Genomic DNA, 24,394 nt, shown 5'->3' on the forward strand with positions numbered 1-24,394 from the left:
AAATACATGATCACTCATCTAAAAGGACAAGGGCAGCGGTCACATGGGAGCACCATCACCTGGTTCCCCTCCAAGTCACTCACTATACTGACTTGGAAATATACTGCCATTCCTTCATTGTCGCTGGATCAAAGTTCTGGAACACCATCCCTAACTGCACTGTGGGTGTACCTACACCATATGGATTGCAGCAGTTCAAGAGGGCAGTGCACCACCATCTTATTGAGGACAATTAGTGATGGGCAATATATGCTGGCCTAGCCTAAAATCTAAAGATGTGCGGGTTAGCTTGATTGGCCATGCTAAAATCGCCCCTTAGTGTCCTGAGATGCGTTGCTTAGAGGGATTAGCAGGTAAATGTGTAGGGATAAGGGGGTAGGGCCTGGGTGGGATTGTGGTCGGTGCAGACTCGATGGGCCAGATGGCCTCTTTCTGCACTGTAGGGTTTCTATGATTCTACGATTTCTATGATAGCCAGCGATGCTCACATCCTGTAAACTATTAAAAAAGGTACACACCTCTGCTATCTCTGTGTGATGGTGGTGGAAGGATTGAATGTTTAAGCTGGTGGATGGAGTTCCCATCAAGGGAGCTGCTTTGTTCTGGATGGTGTCACGCTTCCTGAGTATTTTTGGAGCTGCATTCATCCATATGTGAAGTGTATTCCATCAGACTCCTGATTTATTCCTTGTACATGTAGACTGTCTTTTAGGAATCAGGAAGTGAGTTTCCTGCTGCAGAATTCCCCATCCCTGGCATTTTCTTGTAATGCACAGTATTTGTATAGCTGGTCCAGTTAACTTCCTGACCAATTGTAACCAATTGCGATCTTGATGGTGGGAGTTCAGCAATAGTGATGTTGTTGAATGCCAAGAGCAGATGGTTATATTCTCTCTTGTTGGTGATGGTCATTGCCTAGCACTTCTATGGCACAAATGTTGCTTGCTCTTAACAGACAAGTCCAAATGTCGGATTGCCAAGGACTTTTAGATTTAAGGTAATTGTTAGAAGGATTAGAGGAGACATGAGAAAAAACATTTTCACCCAAAGGATGGTGGGCTTCTGGAGTTCACTGCGTATGTTGGTGGTTGAGGCTGAAACGCTCAACTTATTTAAAAGATACCTGGATGAGAAGTGTTCTGCACCACAACCTTTTTGTGGTTCTATTTTTAGACATGCCTGCTGCTGCTCTAACACTTCTCATTGAACCAGGGTTGGATCCATGGCTTGATGATAATGATATTGAGCCCAAGAAATAGGAGCAACAGTTGACCATGTGGCCCGTTGAGCCAGTTTTGTCATTCAATATGATCATGGCTGATTTTGGGCTACAACTCTACTTTCCCTGCCTGTTCTCCATATCCTAAGCAACCAAAAACATGCCTATCCCAGACTTAAATGTTCCGAGTCAGAATGGTATGCTGCTTTGAGGGGAACTGTGGTGTTTCCTCATGTCTGCAACCTGTTTGCTTCTAGGTGATAGAGGTTATGAGTTTGGAAGGCGCTGGTGAAAGAGCCTTGGTGAATTATTGCAGTGCAATCTTGTAAATGGTACAAACTACTACCACTGTACATCAATAGTGGAGGGAGTGACTGTTTAAGGTGGCAGATGAGATGCCAATCCATCTGGCTGCTTTGTCTTGGATGATGTTGTGCTTCTTGAGTGTTGTTTGAGCTGCACTCATGCAGTCATTTGGAGAATATTCCAACACAATCCTGACTTGTACGTTGTTGATGGTAGGCAGGCTTTGGGAGTCAGGAAGCAAGGTACTCACCACCAAATTCCTAGCTTCTGACCACTTATAGCTGCAGAGGTTGTAATGGCTGGTTCAGTTCAGTTTCTGATCAGTGGCAACCCTCAGGATGTTGTTAGTAGGGAATATAGCAATGTCAATGCCATTTTGACTGTCAAAGAGAGATGTTTGAATTCTCTGTTGTTGGAGATGGTCAATGTCTGACACCTGTGTGACATAGATGTTAGAAACATAGAAAAACTACAGCACAAAACAGGCCCTTCGGCCCCACAAGCTGTGCCGAACATATCCCTACCTTTTAGGCCTACCTATAACCCTCCATCCTATTAAGTCCCATGTACTCATCCAGGAGTCTCTTAAAAGACCCTATTGAGTTTGCCTCCACCACCACTGACGGCAGCCGATTCCACTCGCCCACCACCCTGTGTGTGAAAAACTTCCCCCCAACATTTCCCCTGTACCTATCCCCCAATACCTTAAACCTGTGTCCTCTCGTAGCAGCCATTTCCACCCTGGGAAAAATTTTCTCAGAGTCCACCCGATCTATGCCTCTCAACATCTTATATACCTCTATTAGGTCTCCTCTCATCCTACGTCTCTCCAAGGAGAAAAGACCGAGCTCCCTCAGCCTCTCCTCATAAGGCATGCCACTCAATCCAGGCAACATCCTTGTAAATCTCCTCTGCACCCTTTCAATCTTTTCCACATCCTTCATTTAATGAGGCGACCAGAACTGAGCACAGTACTCCAAGTGGGGTCTGATGAGGGTCTTATATAGCTCTTCTTTGAGGCTTTCCCACACCTGGTTGATGCGCTGTAACTACAAGGCTGAACAAAATAGATCTTTTTTTACTTGCCATTTATCAACCCAAGCCCGAATGTTGTCTAGGTCTTGCTGCATATTGGCATAGATTACTTCAGTATTTGAAGAGTTGTGAATGGCGCTGAACATTGTGAAATCATCAGTGAATCTTCACTTTCAACCTAATGATAAAAAGAGGTTATTGATGAAGCAGCCAAAAATGATTGGGCCTATGGAACATGACCCTGAGGAATTCCTGCAGCCATTTCCTCGAGCTCAGATGATTGGCTTCCAACAAACAGACCCATCTTCCTTTGTGCTAGAAAGGAACCATTTTCTCAATTTCCATTAACTTAAATTTTGCTAGGCTCCTCGCTACTAGACTTGGCCATATACTATGAAGGGCAGTCACTCTCATCTCCCCTCTTGAATTCAGCTGTTTTGTTCATGTTGGGACCAAGGTTGCAATGAGATCAGGTACCAAGTGGTCCTGGCGGAACCCAAACTGAGTGTCAGTGGGCAGGTTGTTGCTGGGTGAGTGCTGTTCGATAGCTCTGTCAATTACATCTTCCATCTTGAATTTGTTCCTGTTGTTTACTGGACATAACCTAGGGAATATTCCACATTGTCTGTAGATGCCAGTGTTGTAGCTGCAATGTATAAGTTTGGCTAAGGACATTACGAGTACTGGAGCACAAGTCATCAGTACTTTTACCAGGATGTTTTCAGACAGCACAGCCTTTTCACTGTTCACTGTCATCAGTCATTTCTTGATATTATTTGGAGTGGAGTGAAATGAACTGGCTGATGATTGGCATGTGAGATACTGGGGAACCCAGGATGAGGCTGAGATGGATCATCTATTTGGCACGTCCACTAAAGATGGATACAAATGCTTTTGCCTTATCTATTGCTGATATACTGGGCACCCCATCATTGAGGATGGGGTTATTTGTGGAGTTTACTCCTCCTGATAGGTCGTTTAATTGGCTATCTAGTCACAACTGGATGTGTCAGATTGCATAGATCTGTGTATCACATGCTGCTTTTGCTTTTTGGCATGCAAGTAGTTCTGTATTGTAACTTCACTGGGTTGACACCAGAGTACATTGTATTTTTGCTACGCTCAGCGCTTCTTCCAACTGGTGTTCAACAAGGAGTACTGACTCGTTGAAGTTAATGTAGGACTGTAAGTGTTAATTAGTGGGAGGCTTCCTTGCTTGTGCTTGATCTGATGCCATGAGACTTCGTGGGGTCCAGATCAAATGGAGGGCCACTCCCTCTTTTCTACGTACTACTCTTCCTGCACTTCTGATCAGTCAGTGTTATAGATAGGGACAAGGATTAGCTCGGGATGGTGATAGAGTCTGGGATATTATCTTTAAGCTATGTTTCAATGAGTATTAGTCCATGCAATACCTCTCTGAGATTATTTAATTTTTTTTTGCCTAGATCTATAAAAGTGATTTGATTTAATTTGATTTATTATTGTCACATGTATTAGCATACAGTGAGAAGCATTGTTTCTTGTGCGCTACACAGTCAAAACATACCGTTCATCGAGAAAGAAACAAGAGAATGCAGAATGTAATTTGTTACAGTCATAGCTAGGGTGTAGAGAAAGATCAACTTAATGCGAGGTAGGTTCATTCAAAAGTCTGACGGCATCAGGGAAGAAGCTGTTCTTGAGTCAGTTGGTACGTGACCTCAGACTTTTGTATCTTTTTCCCAACAGAAGAAGGTGGACGAGAGAATGTCCGGGGTGCGTGGGGTCCTTAGCTATGCTGGTTGCTTTGCCGGGGCAGCGGGAAGTGTAGACAGTATATCAGTAGCAATAATCTGTTGTACAGATGTCATTATAAGGATTATATAGCCAGATAGATATATTTTTAATGGTTCCTTGATGACTGTTTCATTTAGCAATCACAAAAAGCTGTGTTGACGAAAACAAAAACAATTTCCTATAATTTAACGTTCATGTAAGTACTGCTGATATCAAGCAATAACATTTTGGGAACTTGCTTCTTAAAAATGCCTTTTTGCCATGGTAGTATATTCTTTTTTTTTATTTTAGATTACAGAACTGGGCCATGTTTTACATCAGTGGAAAACCAGATGTGCCAAGGGCAACTGACTGGCATTGTCTGCACCAAAGTCCTTTGCTGTGCAACAGTTGGACGAGCCTGGGGACATCCCTGTGAGATGTGTCCTGCCCAGCCACAACCATGTCGTCGTGGCTTTATTCCCAATATCCGAACAGGAGCATGTCAAGGTAAGAGGTGCATCGATCATGTGCCAAATTTTTGAAATGTAACCAAGCATTAAGTTTAAATAAATTACTTTGTTTTCAGTTTATGTTCCCAAAGCAATCTTTGGGAGATCATTGATCCTTACTGCATGGTTCATTAAACTTGCAAAGGAGGTCACTGTTATGAGCTGGAGTAACCAGTAATAATTAGTTCATTGGGATACCTGAGTGTAGCTAATATCTTAATAAGTTAGCCGTTGCCAATATTACTTATAATCATTCTGGTGCTTGTTCGTTAACAAATTGATCAAAACCTCTTTTGTTGCAGGTGATTTTATTTTATTTGCAGACACTTGGCCAAAATAAATAGTTTTAAATTGTTATTCATGTAATAAATCAAATAATCATTTTGGATGCAACAAATGGATTTAAAGGGATCAAAGGATATGGAGGGAAGGGAGGTTCAGGATATTGAATTTGATGAACAGCCATGGTCATAATGAATGGTGGAACAGGCTCAAAGGGCCAAATGGCCTACCCCTGCTTCTGGTTTCTATGTTTCTAAATCTTTTGCATTTTTATAATAGAAAATCATAACATTAAGAATAATATTATCAGGGCTAATAGCACTAACTGATTAACCATAGTGACAACAAGAAGACCAAAAATGAAACTTCCCCCAGGGGAGCATTTAAGTATAGTATAACCATTGCCTGGAGAATGATACTTTAAAATGGTGCTCAAACAGCATACTTTCCACACAGTATCTTGGTCAGGAAAACTAGCAAGTTCGAATATGCATTACGTACATAGGAATAGATTGTGCCAGTGTTTAGAAATAGGAGGATAGAGCAAGTGAATGCTGGGTGGGGAGATAGTGCGGATGGGAAGACTTTAAATTTCTGGGCCATTGGGACTGATTCTGGGGGAGGTGGCACCTGAAGAGGCAGAACCTGGACCAATAGCCTTGTGGGGCTGAATGCTAGTGCTGTTGGATAGGGTTTAAAACTAATTTGGCTGGGAGGTTGGGGACCAGGGTGTAGGATAATCAAAGTGAATAAATGATCAGGAGAGACCAATCAAACTAGAGAAAACAATATTAGATGGGCTCAGACCAAAAAAGTTTAAACGAGATTTAAAGTGCATGTATGTAAACACACAAAATATGGTAAATAAGGCTAATGAGATGCAGGTGCAAATAGTCTTAGGTATTATGTTGTAGTGATACTGGGAACCTAGCTCAAAATGCACAAGACTGGATATAATTATTCCTGGACACATTGTTCAGGGAAGCCAGGGAAGGGAAAAAAGGTAGAAGTGTGATATTATTGATTAAGGAGAACAATAAAGTCCTGGAGAGCGAGTATGTCTTTGAGGACAGAATCTACTTGTAATAAAACAGAAAATGCTGAATAAACTCAGCAGGTCTGGCAGCATCTGTGGTGAGAGAAACAGAGTTAATGGTCTGAGTCCATATGACTTTTCTTTAGAACTGAAGAGGGATAGAAATGTAATGAATGATATTGTCGTAGAAGGAGATGGAATAGAATAAAAGGCCAGGTGTAGGTCAGAGCTAAGGAGAAATGAACAAATATGTTAAGGACATAAGGCAAATTGGGTGTTAATGGTGTCATTAGGGACTAATAGTGGCACAAGGGTAAGATAGCAGAATGTGTTAATGGGAGAACAAAGGTCAGTGCTCAGTGGGAGCAAAATTTTTTAAAAAACAAGGGGGGAGGTGGGGGTTTATTGGGGCAAACCAAGGAAATCAAAAAAAAGGGGGAGTCAAGATGGAGGGGAAAGTTCACATTCTGAAGTTGTTAAACTCATTGTTGAGTCCAGAAGGCTGTAACGTGCCTAACCGGAATATGAGGTATTGTTGTTCCAGTTTGTGTTGGGCATCACTGGAGCATTGCAGCAGACCAAGGACAGATATGTGGGTATGTGAGCAAGATGCTGAGTTGAAATGGCAAGAGACTGGAAGGTTGGTGTCATGCTTGCAGACATGGCAGAGGTTTCCATTATGCAGTCACCTAGTCCATGCTCAGTCTCCACAATGTAGAGGAGACTGCATTGGGAGCAGCAAATACAGGAGACCAAATTGAAAGAGGTGCAAGTGAAATGCTGCTTCACCTGAAAGGAGTGTTTGGGCCCTTGGACGGTGAGGAGGGAGGAGGTGCTGCACCTTCTGTGGTTGCATGGGAAGTGGATGAAAAGTTGGGGCGATGGAGGAGTGGACCAGGTTGTCATGGAGGGAATGGTTTCTGTGGAATGCTGACAGGGATGAGTGGAAGATGTGTTTCATGGTGGCATCGTACTGGTGTTGGTGGAAATGGCAGAGGATGATCCTTTGAGTGCGGAGGCTGGTGGAGTGAAAAGTGAAGACAAGAGGGTTGTGGGAGGGAGGTGTATGGGTGAAGACAGAGGTGTGGGAGATGGGTTGGACACATTTGAGGACACAATGCGGGGGATACCTCGAATGAGGAAAAAGGTAGACTATCTGAAGCACTGTTTTCATCATAAGAACAGATGCAGTGGAAGCCGAGAAACTGGGAGAATGGGATGGAGTCCTTACAGGAAGTGAGGTGTGAGGAGCTGTAGTCAAGGTAGCCATGGGAGTCGGTGGTTTTGTAATGAATATTAGTGGTCAGTCCATCGCTTAAAAATGGAGATAGAGAGGTCAAAATGGGGAAGCGAAGTGTCAGAGATAAATCACGTGAAGATGATAGAGGGGTGGAAATTGGAAGCCAAATCAGTAATTTTCCCAGCTCGAGAGGAGAACATAAAGCGGCACCAATATAATATCGATTTAATGGAGAAAGAGTTGTGAAAGTGTTTGGTTAGCATCATGAAACAATTGAGGCACCATTACACTACTTGGGCATTTATAGCTCTCCAACCAGTTGTAAAGATATAGAGGAGCAAATGTGTAGTGAAATTACAATGAGGTGCAAATATTACTGAGTAGTGATAATGAGGGACTTCAATTTTGCACGTATATATTTTGAGAGTAATAATCTTAACAGGTGGCTTGGTGGCACAGTGATTAGCACAGCTGCCTCACAGCACCAAGGACCTGGGTTCAATTCCAGTCTTGTCTGTATGGAGTTTGCATATTCTCCCCGTGTCTGTGTGGGTTTCCTCCAGTGCTTTGGTTTCCTCCCATAGTCCAAAGATGTGCAGGTTAGGTTTATTGGCCATGCTAAATTGTCCATTAGTGTCCCAAGATGTGTAGGTTAGGGGGATTGACGGGGGTTATGGGGATAGGGCCTGGGTAAGATTCACTGTTGGACAGTCAGTGCAGACTCAATGGGCCGAATGGCCTCCTTATGCACTATAGGGATTCGATGCTTCTAGTGTAAAGGGCAAAGAGGGAGACGAATTTCAGAAACATGTTCAGGAAAATGTTCTTGTTGGTCCTGTAAAGTGCCAATCAAGTTCCATGGCATTGCTTCATCTAGTTTTGGAGAATGAGGTGGGTCAAGTGTCAGCAGGGGAATACAGCATTTAGCAAACAGTGTTAGCCATGGAAAGGGAGAAGGAACAATCTAGAGTGAAAATATTTAATTGGAGTAGGGAAATTTCAGTAGATCAAGTACAGAACCGTTCCAAGTTGTAATCAGATTGGCAGGAGAAACTGTAATTGGGGAACAATGGTCTGTCTTTCAAAAGCAAAATATTTGGGTAAAGTCAAGGTACAATCCATGGGTTGAAAGTTAGAGCAACCAAAGCCAGAGATTGCTGGATGATGAAATAGATGGGAGCGTAAGATGAATCCAAAAAAAGAGCGTGTATGACATATATTAGGTTGATGATATAAGTGCGAAACTGGCTGAATATAGAAAATTCAGAGGGGAGCTGGAAAAGGAAATAAGCGCAAGAAGAGGTTAAGAGCAGAGACAGCTAATATAAAAGGGAATCCAAAAGCTGTCTATAGGCATATAAGTAATAAAAGGTAATGAGAGGAGGGGAGTGGCTGATTAAGGACCAAAATTAGGAGACCAATGGATGGACGTAGAAGGCATGAAAGTATTAAATTATTACTTTGCATCTGTTTTTACCAAAAAAGATGTTGCCAAAGTAGTGGTACTGGATAGGTTAAAAACTGCTAAGAAGGTGGTACAACAAAAACTGATTGCAAGGACTGGATGGAGTGCATCTGATAAATAAGAGTGAAAATTGCATACTGCCGATAATGTTCTAAACCTTAGATAGGCAGATGATGCCAGAAGACTGAAGAATTGCAAATGTCACACCCTTGTTCAAAATACTGGATAAGGATTTAACCTTGGTGGTGAGGAAGCTTTTAGAAATAATAATCTGGGACAAAAATACCAGTCTTGGACAGGTTTTGGTTTGTTAAAAGGAGATTATGTTTAACTAACTTGATTGGGATTTTGGATGAAATAACAGAGAATTGATGAGGATAATGCGGTTGATGTGGTACACATGGACTTCCAAAAGTGCTACATAATTGGCTTGCCAACAAAGTTGAAGCCTATGGAATGAAAGGAACAATGGCAGCATTCTTACAAAATTGGCTAAATGACAGAAAACAGAAAATAGTGACTGAACAGTTGTTTTTTCAGACTGTAGGAAGGTATACATGGGGGTTTCCCAGCAACCAATTCGAGAACCAATGTTTTTCTTGATTTATATTAATGGCTTGAACTTTGGTGTACAGGGTACAATTTCAAAATTTGCAGATAACGCAAGACTTGAAAATATAGTGAACTGTGAGCGGGATAGTGATGGACTTCAAGAGGACATAAACTAGGTCATGGAATAGGTGGAGGTGTAGCAGGTGAAATTTAATGCAGAGAAGTGTGAAGTGGCATTTAGTAGGAAGAACCAATGGATACAATTAGAAAGAAAATGTAGGAATTGAGATGTCTATTTGTGCACAATTGTTAAAGATGGCAAGCTGCGAAAGCAGCTACAAAGACATATGGCCTTCTGGGCTTTATAAGTAGAGGCAAACTGTAATGGTGATGTTGGGAATGACATAACATGAACTAGAACAGGAACATGGAACTATAATGCATGTGTAATTATAGGTGATTTTAATCTGTATACAGATTGGGCAAATCAAATTAGTCACAATACCGTAGAGGAGGAATTCCTGGAGTGTATACGGGATAGTTTTCTTGACCAATACGTTGAAGAATCAACTAGAGGGAAGACCATTCTAGGCTGGGTATTGTGTAATGTACAAGGAATAATTGGCAATCTAGATATTAGCAACCATAACATGATAGAATTTTTCATCAAGACGGAGAGTGATGTAGTTGATTCTGAGATTAGGGTCCTGAATCTTAATAAAGGAAACTACGATGATATGAGGCACGAATTGGATATGATAGATTGGGAAACATTGCTTAAACGGATGATGATGGATAAGCAATCGCAAACATACAAGGAGCGCATGGGTGAACTGCAGTAATTGTTTATTTCTATCTGGCCAAAAGTAAAACTGGAAAGGTGATCAAACCATGGCTTAGAAGGGAAATTAGGGATAGTATTAGATCCAAGGGAGGGCATACAAATTGGCCAAGAGAAACAAGAGATCTGAGGATGGAGAGAGGCTTAGAATTCAGCAAAGGAGGACCCAGGGACTGATTAAGAAGTGGAAAATAGAGTACGAGTGAGCTTGTGGGGAACATAAAACTGACTGTAAAAGTTTGTATAGGTATGTGAGGAGAAGAAAATTGGTGAAGACAAGTAAGGTCCCTTACAGTCAGAAACAGGGAAGTTATAATGAGGAATGAAGAAATGGCTTACCAACTGAATACATACTTTGGTTCTGTCTTCTCAAAGGATGAAGACAGCATCCACAGTAATTTGATGGGTGGCACAGTGGCTAGCACTACTGTCTCACAGCTCCAGGGACCTGAGTTTGATTTCCGGCTTGGGTCACTGGCTGTGTGGAGTTTGCACGTTCTCCCCATGTCTGCATGTGTTTCCTTTGGGTTCTCCGGTTTCCTCCCACAGTCCAAAGATGTGTGGGTTGGGTTGATTGGCCATGCTAAATTGCCCCTTGGTGTCCTGGGATGTGTAGGTTAGAGGGATTAAGCGGGGTAAAACAATATGTGGGGTTACGGGGATAGGGCCTAGGTGGGATTGTTGCCGGTGCAGACTTGATGGGCTGAATGGCCTCCTTCTGCACTGTAGGGTTTCTATGATTCTATTCTATTAACGCCGGCATCTCCACATCTATTCTATGACACAAGTAAGATACCAGAAATGAAGGGGTATGCAGGGTTTAGTGAGAGGAAGAATTGAAAAAAGATCAGTATTAGTAGAAAAATGATGTTGGGGAAACTGAAACCAGGCCCTGGGGCTTTATCAGCCTTCAGTGCATCAGAGTACTTAAGGAAGTGGCCCAAGAAATAGTGGATGCATTGGTGGCCATCTTCCAAGATCCTATAGACTCTGGAACAGTTCCTACAAATAGGAGGGTAGCTAATGTAACCCCACTATTTATAAAGGGAGGTATTATAGACCAGTAAGCCTAACGTTGGTCTTGGGAAAATTCTAGAATCCATTATCAAAGATTTTATAACAAAACACTTGGAAAACAGTGGCAGGATCGGACAGAGCCAGCATAGATTTATAAAAGGGAAATCATGCTTGACAAATCTACATGTGTGTTTGTCTGTGCGCACATGCGTGCGTGTGTGTGTGTATATACATGGAGTTTAATTTACAGAAGATGTACATAGATAGTTTTCTTCCAGATGCAATCCTCCATGTTGCTGCCTCTCTCACAAGTTAGTGACAGCGAATGACGTTGCCATTGGTCTCGGCCAGCCATAGAGTTCCCAGAAATTCTTTGAGGATGTAACTAGTAGAATTGATGAGGGGGAGCCAGTGGATGTGGTTTATTTGGACTTTCAGAAGGCTTTTGACAAAGTCCCATGAAAGAGATTAGCCTAAAATTAAAGTGCATGCGATTCGGGATAGTGTATTGAGATGGATAGAAATCTGGTTGGCAGACGGGAAACAGAGTAGGAATAAACGGGTCCTTTTCCAAATGGCAGGCAATGACTAGTGAGGTATTCCAGGGATCAGTGCTGGGACCATAGCTATTCAGTAACGATTTAGATGAGGGAACCAAATGTGATATCTCCAAATTTGCAGATGGCACAAAGCTGGGTGGAAATTTGAGCTGTGAGGAGAATGTAGAGATCCTTCAGTGTCATTTGGACAAATTGAATGAGTGGGCAAATGAATGGCAGTTGCAGTATAATTTGGATAAATGTGAGGTTATCCATTTCAGGTTACTATCTGAATGGCCATTAATTAGAAGAGGGGAATATGCAATGAGACCTGTGTATCCTCAGACACCAATCACTGAAGGTAACATGCAGCAGGCAGTAAAAAATGCAAATTGTATGTTGGCCTTCATAGTGAAAGGATCTGAGTACAGGAGCAGGGGTGTCTTGCTGCAATTATATAGGGCCTTGGTGAGGCAGCACCTGGAATATTATATGCAGTTTTGTTCTCCTTATCTGAGGAAGGGTGTTCTTGCTCTAGAGGGAGTGCAGAGAAGGTTTACCAGACTAATTCCTGGGACTGGCGCATGTGGAGTGATTGAGTTGGTTAGGATTGTATTCGTTGGAGTTCAGAACAAGAAAATTCTAATTGTGTTTATGCATGTGTGTATTTATCTGTGCACACATGCGTGTGTATATATATATACATATACACATATACATGGAGTTTAATTTGCAGTAAATGTGCATAGAATACACAATACAGAAACAGTTAATTCAATCTAATTGGTCCAAGCCAGTGCTAATGCTCCATATAAACCTCCTCTTTCCCTATTTCATCTACTTCTATTGGCAAACCAATCTGCTTATTTCTCCGTTGCATTTATTACAAATTACATTTGATATTTACGTCAACTATGTGGTGAGTTCATGAGATTCTCATTCTAACCGCTCTAATTAAGTTTCTTTCCCTATTGGAATTATTAGTGATGACTTTATATGGCCCTTAATTTTGTTGTTCTCCACATTTAAAAATATCTTCTCTATGTCTACCCTATCAAACCAATTCAGAAACATAAAGGCTTCTGTTAAGTCACATTCCCAGCCTTCTCTTTACTCAAGAAAAGAGCAGCAGCCTGTTCAATTTTCAGTTTTGTTATCAGCCATGTAAATTCTTTTTGCATCTTCTCCATTCTCTCCAAATCCTTTTTATAATATCCTTTTTATATTATGGAAACCAGAACTGTTCACAGTTTAAGGTCGTATGTGAACTTGACTCCTGTCCCTTTTTCTAATGATTTGTTTGTATGATAATACCTCTGCTACCTCTTCCTTAACTTCTAAAATGTGTCATTGCAAGAAATCCAATTGATGTTTGTGTCCTGTGGACTTGAAGTGTGAATGTACTGGATAATATTTGTATAATGTGCCATCTCCTACTTGCCAGGGAGTGCCCAAATTCATTTTCATTGGATCAGTTATTAGTGATTAATTTAGTGAATTATCTACCAACCTTAACTTCCAAGTTGACCTAAGCGTATGAAGGAAACAGTTGTAGATTTGATGCGCTACAAAACTATACCTTAGAATGAAGTAGATGATGGCTGGAATCTTACCGTCCTGCCCACCATGGGAATCGGAGTGGCAAGGGGCAGACCATGAAAAGGTCAGTTGACCTCAGATGGGATTTTTCAGTTTCGTGATGAGCAAGGCCGTAAAATCCCGCCCTATATGTTTTATTACATGAATTGCCAGTGGTAGCACAATACTTGCCAAATTTGGTAAACTTTCAAGTTTACCAAATTTTACCAAAGTAAACTCTGCTTTAAATATTTGAATTGCAGGCAAATTTTCTTATTTTTTCTCATTTTTTTTTTAAAAAAGTTAATTTTTGCACCCTTTTCATATTTGAAATCCTTGTACCGTTAAGAGTGGAATGTAGAATATTTTACATCCCATTTGTTTTATCAACTAGACTATCTAACAATGTGTCGAAGGATCTCATAACTCTGGAACAAAATGAGCATGATTGCTACAAAAAGTAATTACCAACCTACTACCTAATTACCATCCTATCTGAGACTGAACCTTCCACTTCCACTCACAGTTAATTACTCAGAAAATGGAAAAGTCAGAGTGCAACTTTCTCCTGGGCCTACAGTTCTCTTTGCCCTCACTTCCTGCCTCAGGAAGCGATCCAACAATTCTTAATTTCAGTCTTTACCACATATATGCAAACATTTTGCCCTTGACAGGAAACTGCAGCATGAACATTGAAATATTACTCTGAAAGCAATTAAAGATATAATTCTGATTTATATAAACAGTTAACAAAACCATCTTTTTAGTTCAAATTATTGAAAACCCAGAATAATATTCAATGTCTCACAAGTACTGCACTCTAAGACTGATTGAGAAAATCCTATTTGTGTCATAATCCATGAAGGCATGAAATACTGATTTGAATATAAATTTAAAATAAAAATAGATTGTAATTTAGATTCCTCAGAATTTCCAGTAAAACACTGAGGATATTTTGTTTTCATGACTTGAATGTTAAGCATTACTTGGGCAGAGGACAAAAAGAATAATTTAATGCTGATTAATTACAAACCTTACAGAACCCGGTGGATTTTCGTTCCAGTTATTTAAACAGAAGGAAATCAGATGAAAGCAAAATACTATGGGTGCTGGAAATCTGGATAAAAATGGAAAATGCTGGATAAACTCAGCAGGTCTGGCGGCATCAGTGGAGAGAGAAACCGGGGTGGGGGGTAGTGAAAAGTGAGGACAAGAGAGACCCTGTCGTGGTTCTGGAAGGGAGGGGAAAGGGTGAGGGTAGACATGCACATGATGGGTTCAGGGCTGGCCCGGGATTGGTCGGGGGGTCTAGCGATCGGGACCTTCCCCTGATCTGACCCCTGGCTTAAGGGGCAAAATGCCAATGTCCAGGGAGCACTTTGGCATTGCCCGTCGAGCATGGGGTAATGCCAATGGGGCAGTGCCTAATTGGGGGCCGGGCCTGATTGGGGGTGGGGGGCAATCGGTAATTGGGCAGCATGGTAGCACAGTGGTTAGCACTGCTGCTTCACAGCTCCAGGGACCTGGGTTCGATTCCCGGCTTGGGTCATTGTCTGTGTGGAGTTTGCACATTCTCCTCGTGTCTGCGTGGGTTTCCTCCGGGTGCTCCGGTTTCCTCCCACAGTCCAAAGATGTGCGGGTTAGGTTGATTGGCCACACTAAAAATTGCCCTTAGTGTCCTGAGATGCGTAGGTTAGAGGGATTAGTGGGTAAATATGTAGGGATATAGGGGTAGGGCCTGGGTGGGATTGTGGTCGGTGCAGACTCGATGGGCCGAATGGCCTCTTTCTGTACTGTAGGGTTTCTTTCTTTCTATTTCTCCTTTCTATCTCCAGAGGCCCCCCCACCACCACCACCACGAGCCCACCCAAATCTGGGCTCCCTCCTTCCCCCACCAATCCTGTCTGCAGAGTGGCAACAGGACCCCTTACCGATTGCCCCCCACCCCCAATCAGGCCCGGCCCCCAATTAGGCACTGCCCCATTGGCATTACCCCATGCTCGACGGGCAATGCCAAAGTGCTCCCTGGACATTGGCACTTTGCCCCTTAAGCCAGGGGCCCAGGCTGGTACTGCCAAGGTGCCAATGCCCAGGGGACACACCCCCCCCCCCCCCACCCCAACCCTCTGGGGGCTCGATTGTCCCCCTTCACTCCAGTGGGGTCAGGCCGTTAGTTCTCCCATAGGGCGGAGCTGTAATCCCCACTGGAGTGAACCAATCTGTGGAGGGGGTGATGTTCGTGGGCCCGGAGACTTCGGTCCCAGGCCCGCTAATGAAATTTAAATTATATTTAAATGGTCTTGGCGCCTCCCTGCCAATTTCCGGCATGGAGCTGATGCAGTCGGAAATCCGGCACTGGAAGATGCTATCAGGGCGAGAACACGTGTGCGAACCCTGCAAATCGCCCAACACGAGAATCCCCTGGTGCAGCGGGATGGGAGAATCATTAACTCTGTTTCTCGCTCCACAGATGCCGCCAGACCTGCTGAGTTTATCAAGCATTTTTTGTTTTTATTTCAGGAAATCAGATGAGTTGTGTTGAGGTGTTGGCCCTATATAGCAGATTTTCTTCTCTCTGCTCCACCCAGGTGATGCAAACCCCAGGCGGTTAAGGCTCAAATCAATTGATGCAATATTATCAAAAAATGGCAGTGTGTTTCCAGTGAGAAAACCAGCGAGTTTCAGTCCAGACAAATTGGTCAGTTTTCTCTCCAGATTTTATCACACTTGGCCAAAAAACCATGGGTGTGTGTTTCACGCAGTCATGTGGGGGGGGGGGGGGGGGGGGGATTTCTCTACCCCACAACTCCCCAGATCATCCCCACCCCCCAAGATCATCAGCCCCTTCTCTTCTCCACCCGATCATTAACCTTTCCTCTCACTCTCATCTGTCCCAAAAGGCTTTAGCCCTGCATTCCCTACTCCTCTGTCCACTCCGCCCACCACATCTAAATGAATCTCTCATTTCTCCCCCCCATGAGCCTCCACTGGGGCTTGCCCCTTGGCACAGGTTGGCACAGCCATGTTGGCATTGTGCTTACCAGTGCCAGAGGCATTGCCAGGCCACTGCTGAATACTGTGTTTCACACCACTCCACCAACGAGGGGCCAGTAAGATCAGAACTCGGAAACTCACCGGCATGAATCGCGCTCTCTGGATTTTGAGCATGCGCCTCCATTCCTGCAGACGGCGAGTGCGGACTCTAAATTGCCCCCCAATATCTCTATTTCTCTAAATTTTGTATTGAAGAAAATGTTTAATTTCTTTTGCCTCATTAATGGGAATACACCTTTTAAATTGAATTGATTTTTGACAAAAATTGAGCAAAAACATTTTCTTGTAGTAAATTTGTTTATTAAAAGCTTAATTCATGCCATGGCTATGAAAAATTTAAATCAAAATATGACATAGTATGAGAGCTTTGAAATCTGAAATAATGATACCAAGTGAAGTTAGGCTTTGGGTGAACATTGACATACCAAATCTGCGGGGAGGCAGCGTGGGTGTGGGGGAATCCTTATCACTCAATGTCGAACGCTCAACATTAAATCTATATTATCTGCAACAAAAGTCCTCAACCTCTGTCTGAACTGAGGCCCACTCAGTATAAACTATGTTGCTGATTAGTCTTATCCCAGCTTACCTCACTACAGCCTTTGGAAAGATTCTGTGCTATATTTGGCTTTCATTCTAATTCTTCCAGCTGTATAAATTCCTGCGTTGTCTGTGTGTCTGGTAGGAAATCAGAGGAGATTGAAGGGGCGCTTTCCTAGTCTGGTATATTTACTGGTATAATGTGTTTGAGTTTGAAAAATAGTTGCTTATAGAGCTTTGTTTATAGTCAAACAGTTTGTTTTAATATAACATGTTCAGTATAATAAAGCAGATTTGAAGGGTGGAATTCTCCCATTTGAGACTAAATGCAGTGGTGGGCAGCTCCTGCGGCGCCTGTCCTACCGACCAAAATAGTGGGATCCGGTACCAGATTCAGCATTTGGAACCTCATTAATTATGCACAAGCGCGTTCCCCTCTGAATCACCTGACAGGCCAGCAACTGATTTGTTCACCCATCTTCAGCTGGCTGGTTTGAAGGTCTCAACACTATATTTAAATTCCAGTCCAGCATGCACATATCAATCTGTCCAGCCTACCTGTCCTCACCGGACCATGCAGGATGTGGAACCCAGAGGGAAAAGACGAGCAACCTCAATAAGAATCCTTGTTCCTTGATTCAACCACCTTCACGTCCCAAGCCCATTACCTGCGATGTACCCATGCCCCACTTAGACTTCTACTTTAAGTTTATTTATTAGTGTCAGAAGTAGGCTTACATTAACACTGCAATGAAGTTTACTGTCAAGATCCCCTAGTCACCACACACCGGAGCCTGTTTGAGTACACTGAGGGAGAATTTAGCATGGCCAATGCACCTAATCAGCACATCTTTTGGACTGTGGGAGAAAACCAGAGCACCCGGAGGAAACCCACACAGACAGGGGGAGAATGTGCAAACTCCGCACAATCTACCAAGCCGGAAATTGAACCTGGGTCCCTGGCGCTGAGGCAGCAGGGCCAACCACTGTGTCACTGTGCCTCCCCCACACACCTGGCGTTTTTGTGCATCCTCTTCCAGTAAACAATCTGGTATCTCTTTGTGAGCTTTTCATGCAGCCTTCTTGGGGTCCAGCTACCCTTCCCTCGGGCATCGCTCTGTCTTCCATTGTTCGTCATCCTCATCCACCACCTTGTCCCTGTGCAGGCCATCGTGCCTTCAACCGCCCCTCCCCCCCCCCCACCCCCCCCCCCCCCCCACCCCCCACCCCTCCTTCCACATTGCCCACCCTTGTCTTCATTAAACCACACCCTGCCCACCCTCCCCCCAGCCTTACCTCACACTCCACCCATGGTCGAACTTCAGACATTTGCTGTGATGGCTGTATGAATCCCGCAGCACAATCCTGTCCAGATAGACACTGGGTGTGGCACCACGAGGGAAGGAGACTCCTCTACTATCCAACTTCAGGCGCAGTACTGACAGCAGCACGGCACTGTCCATGAAACCAGCTCGACATGGAGATAGAGGCCCTGGCAGAGCAACGTACAGTGTGTCAGGAGCAGCGCAGCTCTATGGCAGAAAGTTGTTGCACTCACCCTAAAGTCTCTGGCTAACTGGGACCACTCATTAGCAATCAGGTTTAATTCTGATGTAATTTCCTCCTGGCTTGACGCAAGATTGGAAGGCCTGATGGGGTGCTGGCAGGCAGCAATTTCAATAAGCATTCATAAGATGCAAATGAATGCAAATGGCATTTGGGCCACCTGCCAGCAGGAAGAGCAACCCGCCATTGGGAGAATTGCAACGTGATTTTCATGGGGAATACCTTGCTATCTGCTTTTTTGAAGGAAGCAGAGGAGAACAGAGAGTCACTAAATATAATTGAATGCATATGGCCATATGCTGTTACCTCAAAACATAAAAACTAGAAGCAGGTGTAGGCCATTCAGCCCTTTGAGCCTGCTTCGCCATTCATTTTGGTCATGGCTAATCATCAAATTAAATATCTTGATCTGCCCTTCCCCCCCATATCCCTTGATCCCTTTAGCCCCAAGAGCTATATCCAATTTCTTCTTGAAATCAGACATTTTGGCCTCAACTACGTTCTGTGGGAGTGAATTCCACACATTCACCTGCCTCTAAGTGAAGAAATTTCTCCTCACCTCAGTTCTAAAATGTTTACCCCTTATCCTCAAACTATGACCCCTAATTCTGGACTCACCCATCATTGGGAATATTCTTTCTGAATCTACCTTGTCTAATCTTGTTAGAATTTTATAAGTTTCTATGAGATCCCTCTCACTCTTCCATACTCCAGTGAATATAATCCTAACTGACAGTCTCTCCTCGTATGACAGATGTGTCATCCCAGGAATCAGCCTGGTAAACCTTCGCTGTACTTCCTCTATAGCAAAGACATCCTTCCTCAGATAAGGACACCAAAACTGCACACAATACTCCAGATGTAGCCTCAGCAACACCCTATACAGTTGCAGCAAAACATCCCTATTCCTATACGCAAATCCTCTCGCTATCAAGGCCAACATACCATTTGCCTTCTTTACTGCTTGCTGTACCTGCTCGCTTACTTTCAGCAACTGATGCACGAGGACTCCAAGGTCTCGTTGAGTATCCACCTCTCAATTTACAGCCATTCAAGTAATAATCTGTCTTCCTATTATTGCTACCAAAGTGGATAACTTCACATTTATTTACATCATACTGCATCTGCCTTGCAGATGCCCACATACTCAGTCTGTCCAAATCATGCTGAAGCATCTCTGAATCCTCCTCGCAGCTCATCCTCCCACCCAACTTTGTATCATCTGCAAATTTGGAGATAATACATTCAGTTCCCTCTTCCAAACCATTAATATATAATGTGGACAGTTGGGGTCTAACACAGATCCCTGCGGAACCCCACTAGTCACTGATTGCCAGTCAGAAAAAGACCCATTTATGCCAACTTTGCTTCCTGTCTGCTAACCAGCTTTCTATCCATCTGAAGACATTACCTGCAATCCTATGTGCTTTAACTTTGCATAGTAATCTGTTATGTGAGACCTTGTCAAAAGCCTTCTGAAAGTCTAAAAACACATCCACTGGTTCTCCTTGGTCAACTCTACTAGTTATATCCTCAAAAACTTCCAGTAGATTCGTCCAGCATGATTTCCCTTTTGTAAATCCATGCTGATTTTGTCTGATTATACCACTGCCTTCTAAATGTCGAGTTATGAAATCCTTGATAATGGACTCTAGCAACTTCCCCAGTACCAACGTTGGGTCTATAGTTCCCTGATTTCTCGCTACCTCCCTTTTTGAATAGCAGGCTTACATTAGCTACCCTCCAATCTGTAGCTGACCTCTAATCCACCACCACTGTATATAGTGCACTGCCAGTGATTATCAGAGTTGTCACCAACTTAAATTTTTATGCAACAGAATCATTCCAGATGCGCTTGTGCAATATCAGTGACATTTCTCAAACGGCTATGCAAGGTTCCATCAAACAAGTTATAGATTAATTGTTTGGTTAGTTAAAAATAGATCATCGCCTTCTCTCTGAATAATCAGCAGCTGAAGGACAGGGTACTTCAAATTTATTGACTAGCAGTGCTCATCAGTATGAGCACAGACTTTTTTTTATACTTTTCCAATTCAATCAAATCAAATCCAATTCAGAGTCTCAACAAGTTGAGACATTTCAGATCCAGGCTGACAAGACAGTGGTGGGGAAGTTGTTGGAGAAGATTCTTAGAGATAGGATGTATGCGCATTTAGAAAGGAATAAACTGATTAACGATAGTCAGCATGGTTTTGTGAGAGGGAGGTCATGCCTCACTAACCTGGTGGTGTTTTTTGAAGAAGTGACCAAAGTGGTTGACGAAGGAAGGGCTGTGGATGTTGTCTATATGGACTTTAGTAAAGCGTTTGACAAAGTCCCTCATGGTAGGCTAGTGAAAAAGGTTGGATCTCATGGGATAAAGGGGGAGGTGGCTAGATGGGTGGAGAACTGGCTTGGTCATAGAAGACAGAGGGTGGTAGTGGAAGGGTCTTTTTCCGGCTGGAGGCCTGTGACTAGTGGTGTACCGCAGGGCTCTGTATTGGGACCTCTGCTTTTTGTGATTTATATAAATGATCTGGAAGAAGGAGTAACTGGGGTGATCAGTAAGTTTGCGGACGACACTAAACTGGCAGGACTTGCAGATAGTGAGGAACATTGTCAGAGGCTACAGAAGGATATAGATAGGCTGGAAATTTGGGCAAGGAAATGGCAGATGGAGTTCAATCCTGATAAATGCGAAGTGATGCATTTTGGTGGGAATAATGTAGGGAGGAGCTACACGATAAATGGAAGAACCATAAAGGGTGTAGAGACGCAGAGGGACCTGGGTGTGCAAGTCCACAGATCTTTGAAGGTGACGTCACAGGTGGAGAAGGTGGTGAAGAAGGCATATGGCATGCTTGCCTTTATAGGACGGGGCATAGAGTATAAAAGTTGGGGTCTGATGTTGCAGATGTATAGAACGTTGGTTCGGCCACATTTGGAATACTGCGTCCAGTTCTGGTCGCCACACTACCAGAAGGACGTGGAGGCTTTGGAGAGAGTACAGAGGAGGTTTACCAGGATGTTACCTGGTATGGAGGGGCTTGGTTATGAGGAGAGATTGGGGAAACTGGGGTTGTTCTCCTTGGAAAGACGGAGGATGAGGGGAGACTTAATAGAGGTGTATAAAATTATGAAAGGCATAGATAGGGTGAACGGTGGGAAGCTTTTCCCCGGGTCGGTGGTGACGTTCACGAGGGGTCATAGGTTCAAGGTGAAGGGGGGGAGGTTTAACACAGATATCAGAAGGACATATTTTACACAGAGGGTCGTGGGGGCCTGGAATGTGTTGCCGGGCAAGGTGGTGGAGGCGGACACACTGGGAACGTTTAAGACTTATCTAGACAGCTATATGAACGGAGTGGGAATGGAGGGATACAAAAGAGTGGTCTAGTTTGGACCAGGGAGCGGAGCAGGCTAATTGTTCTTTGTTTCTCGTTTCAAGGCTTCATTCTATGATCATCTTGCTGGTGCCAGTACAGAGCGAGACTGCGGATAGTTGGGAACCTGTCTCGGGGGCAGGGAATTCATATGGTGTTCGTGGAAGTGGAAATGAATAGGGTTGGGAAGCATTTTCCGATCAGGGCCAGTGTGATCTCCTGGACTCGTTTCGATCGCCTCAGGGGGTCGGAGAGGAATTTCCCAGATTTTTTTTTCCCCATATTGGCCCTGGGGTTTTCACTCTGGGTTTTCGCCTCTCCCTGGAGATCACATGGTCTGGAATGGGGGGGTAGGGGTGAGTTAATAGGTTGTGATGAACAAAGCATCATAGCTGTGAGGGACAGCTCTGGGATAGGATATTAGTATGTAGATAGGCTGGAAAATTGGGCGGGAATCCTGGATTCAGGATTCAATCCTGGACCGGGGAGCGGCGCGGGCTTGGAGGGCCGAAGGGCCTGTTCCTGTGCTGTATTGTTATTTGTTTGTTCTTTGACAGGGCAAGCGACCAAACCACCCCGTCCTGGGCCCGATCTACATGAGCCAAGCTGATTGGAGAAGGGGGAGGTTCCTCCTCCAAGACTTGGGCTCATTTGCATCTTAGCCAAAAGGCCGAGATGCCGTTTTAAAAAATTGCTTCATATGAAACATATGAAGCTTCAATGACCTCAACCAAGTGCAGCATCCTCTCCATACTACACTTGATCTTAGCCAAAAGGCTGAGAAGCGTGAGCACAGACTGCTTATAAGCTGTGTAATGAGCTATTCACTGCAGATCTGCATGGAACTCCATATTTCAGAATGACCTAGAGTGAGCAACACCTTCTATCATAGTGTGACTGATGCTGCCAGTAGACTGCTCCAGTTACTATTCTAGAAGACCATCTCTGTTGCATGCACCTATATATAATTGTCTGCAAGCACTCTACATTTAAGTGGATATATCTCATCAGTTTTGTCCTGAAAGTCTTCAGTAAGTCTCCTATTCCACGAGTCAAGAGGTTGTGTAATTTCAACTTCCATTCCCTGTTCCTACATACATTACTTTGGGTGGCTATCTTTTAACTGGAACCTGCAGGGAAAGATTAAATGATGGCCAATCAATGCTTCCTGCTGTGTGACATGTAAAACAACTGAAGATAATTAAAAATGTGTTTCAGAGCAGTAAAATTTGTGTAACTTGAGTAAATAGTTACATGAAGTTATCATAATCAAGTTTGCTAACAGGTAGTTAGCATAACAAGGAAGAGAAGCAGAATGTGAGGGTAAACCTACAACTTGATACACACAATTTTGATTTCTTTTCATGTCTTACTGACTAACACCTTTTCTACCTTGACCTAGAGAGTGTATGCTTTATTTTTAACCCTCCAAACAGGAACCTAATTCCCACAGAGTATGCGCCTGGGTTATGTCAGTGCAATTTATATGGCTTAAATCTGCAAATGAAATCGATTGAGATCAGATTGCACAGGATGCTTTTTTTGTATAATGCCCAGGTAGATGAAGGGAAAATCATGGTTTTGTTTTTTATCAGACTTTTTGAAAGATGTACCTGAAGAATTAATATTGAGCATAGCACGGTGGCGCAGTGGTTAGTATTGCTGCCTCACAGCGCCAGGGATCCGGGTTTGATTCCCAGCTCGGATTACTGTCTGTGTGGAGTTTGCACGTTTTCCCTGTGTCTGCGTGGGTTTCCTCCGGGTGCTCCAGTTTCCTCCCACAGTTTGAAAGACGTGCTGGTTAGGTGCATTGACCCAAACAGGTGCTGGAGTGTGGCGACTAGGGGAATTTCACAGTAACTTCATTGCAGTGTTAATGTAAGTCTTATTTGTGACGAATAAATAAACTTTAAATATTATTTTCACTGATGCTAGGTACCAAATATGGACATATATAACCATCTTGTCATACAATCAATCTGAAAATTACAAACAAATCCTAATCATTTTAAGAATGAGCAGCAGAATCTTAGCCAGAACATATCATAGAGCCCTGGAGCAGTAAGGATCAGATGCCTCATATAACCCTTTCAACTGAATGTGTTTCAGTACCATCACATTTATTGACTTAAGTATTATGGTTCTTATTGTTAGTGATGTAGCAACAATAAGAAAATCCTTTCTTGGGTCTGTTTTCACAGTTTAGTCCTCTTTGAACATCACATTTGATATATCCCTTTCATATTGGGTCTCACAAATGTATTCCAGGTTTCCAATTGCCAAATCAAGCTGCTTGGAATAAAAACAGATCAGCTGTTAAAACAGTCTAACTTGCTCCTCGGGCTTAAATTGCATTCCACATTAGTTCTTTGAATAGATAACATCATTATGGCTAGTACGGAGGCATGACAGAAGAACTCCAAGGAGTGATTCGAGTTTATCAAAGGCACTAGGTATATTGAATTCTAAGC

The 24,394-nt window shown here is 43.3% G+C and overlaps 1 protein-coding gene across 1 annotated transcript in view; it reads left to right on the forward strand.

Annotated features, from left to right (window-relative positions):
* The window catches only part of fbn1 (fibrillin 1), a 413,386-nt gene that overhangs the window by 98,144 nt on the left and 290,848 nt on the right, over window positions 1–24,394 (forward strand). The window contains exon 6 of the mRNA XM_078200149.1: window positions 4,631–4,828. Within this exon, the coding sequence (XP_078056275.1) occupies window positions 4,631–4,828 (198 nt within the window). The remainder of the gene's footprint in view (window positions 1–4,630; window positions 4,829–24,394) is intronic.

This window comes from Mustelus asterias, chromosome 29 (genome assembly GCF_964213995.1).
Source record: "Mustelus asterias chromosome 29, sMusAst1.hap1.1, whole genome shotgun sequence".
NCBI lineage: Eukaryota > Metazoa > Chordata > Chondrichthyes > Carcharhiniformes > Triakidae > Mustelus > Mustelus asterias.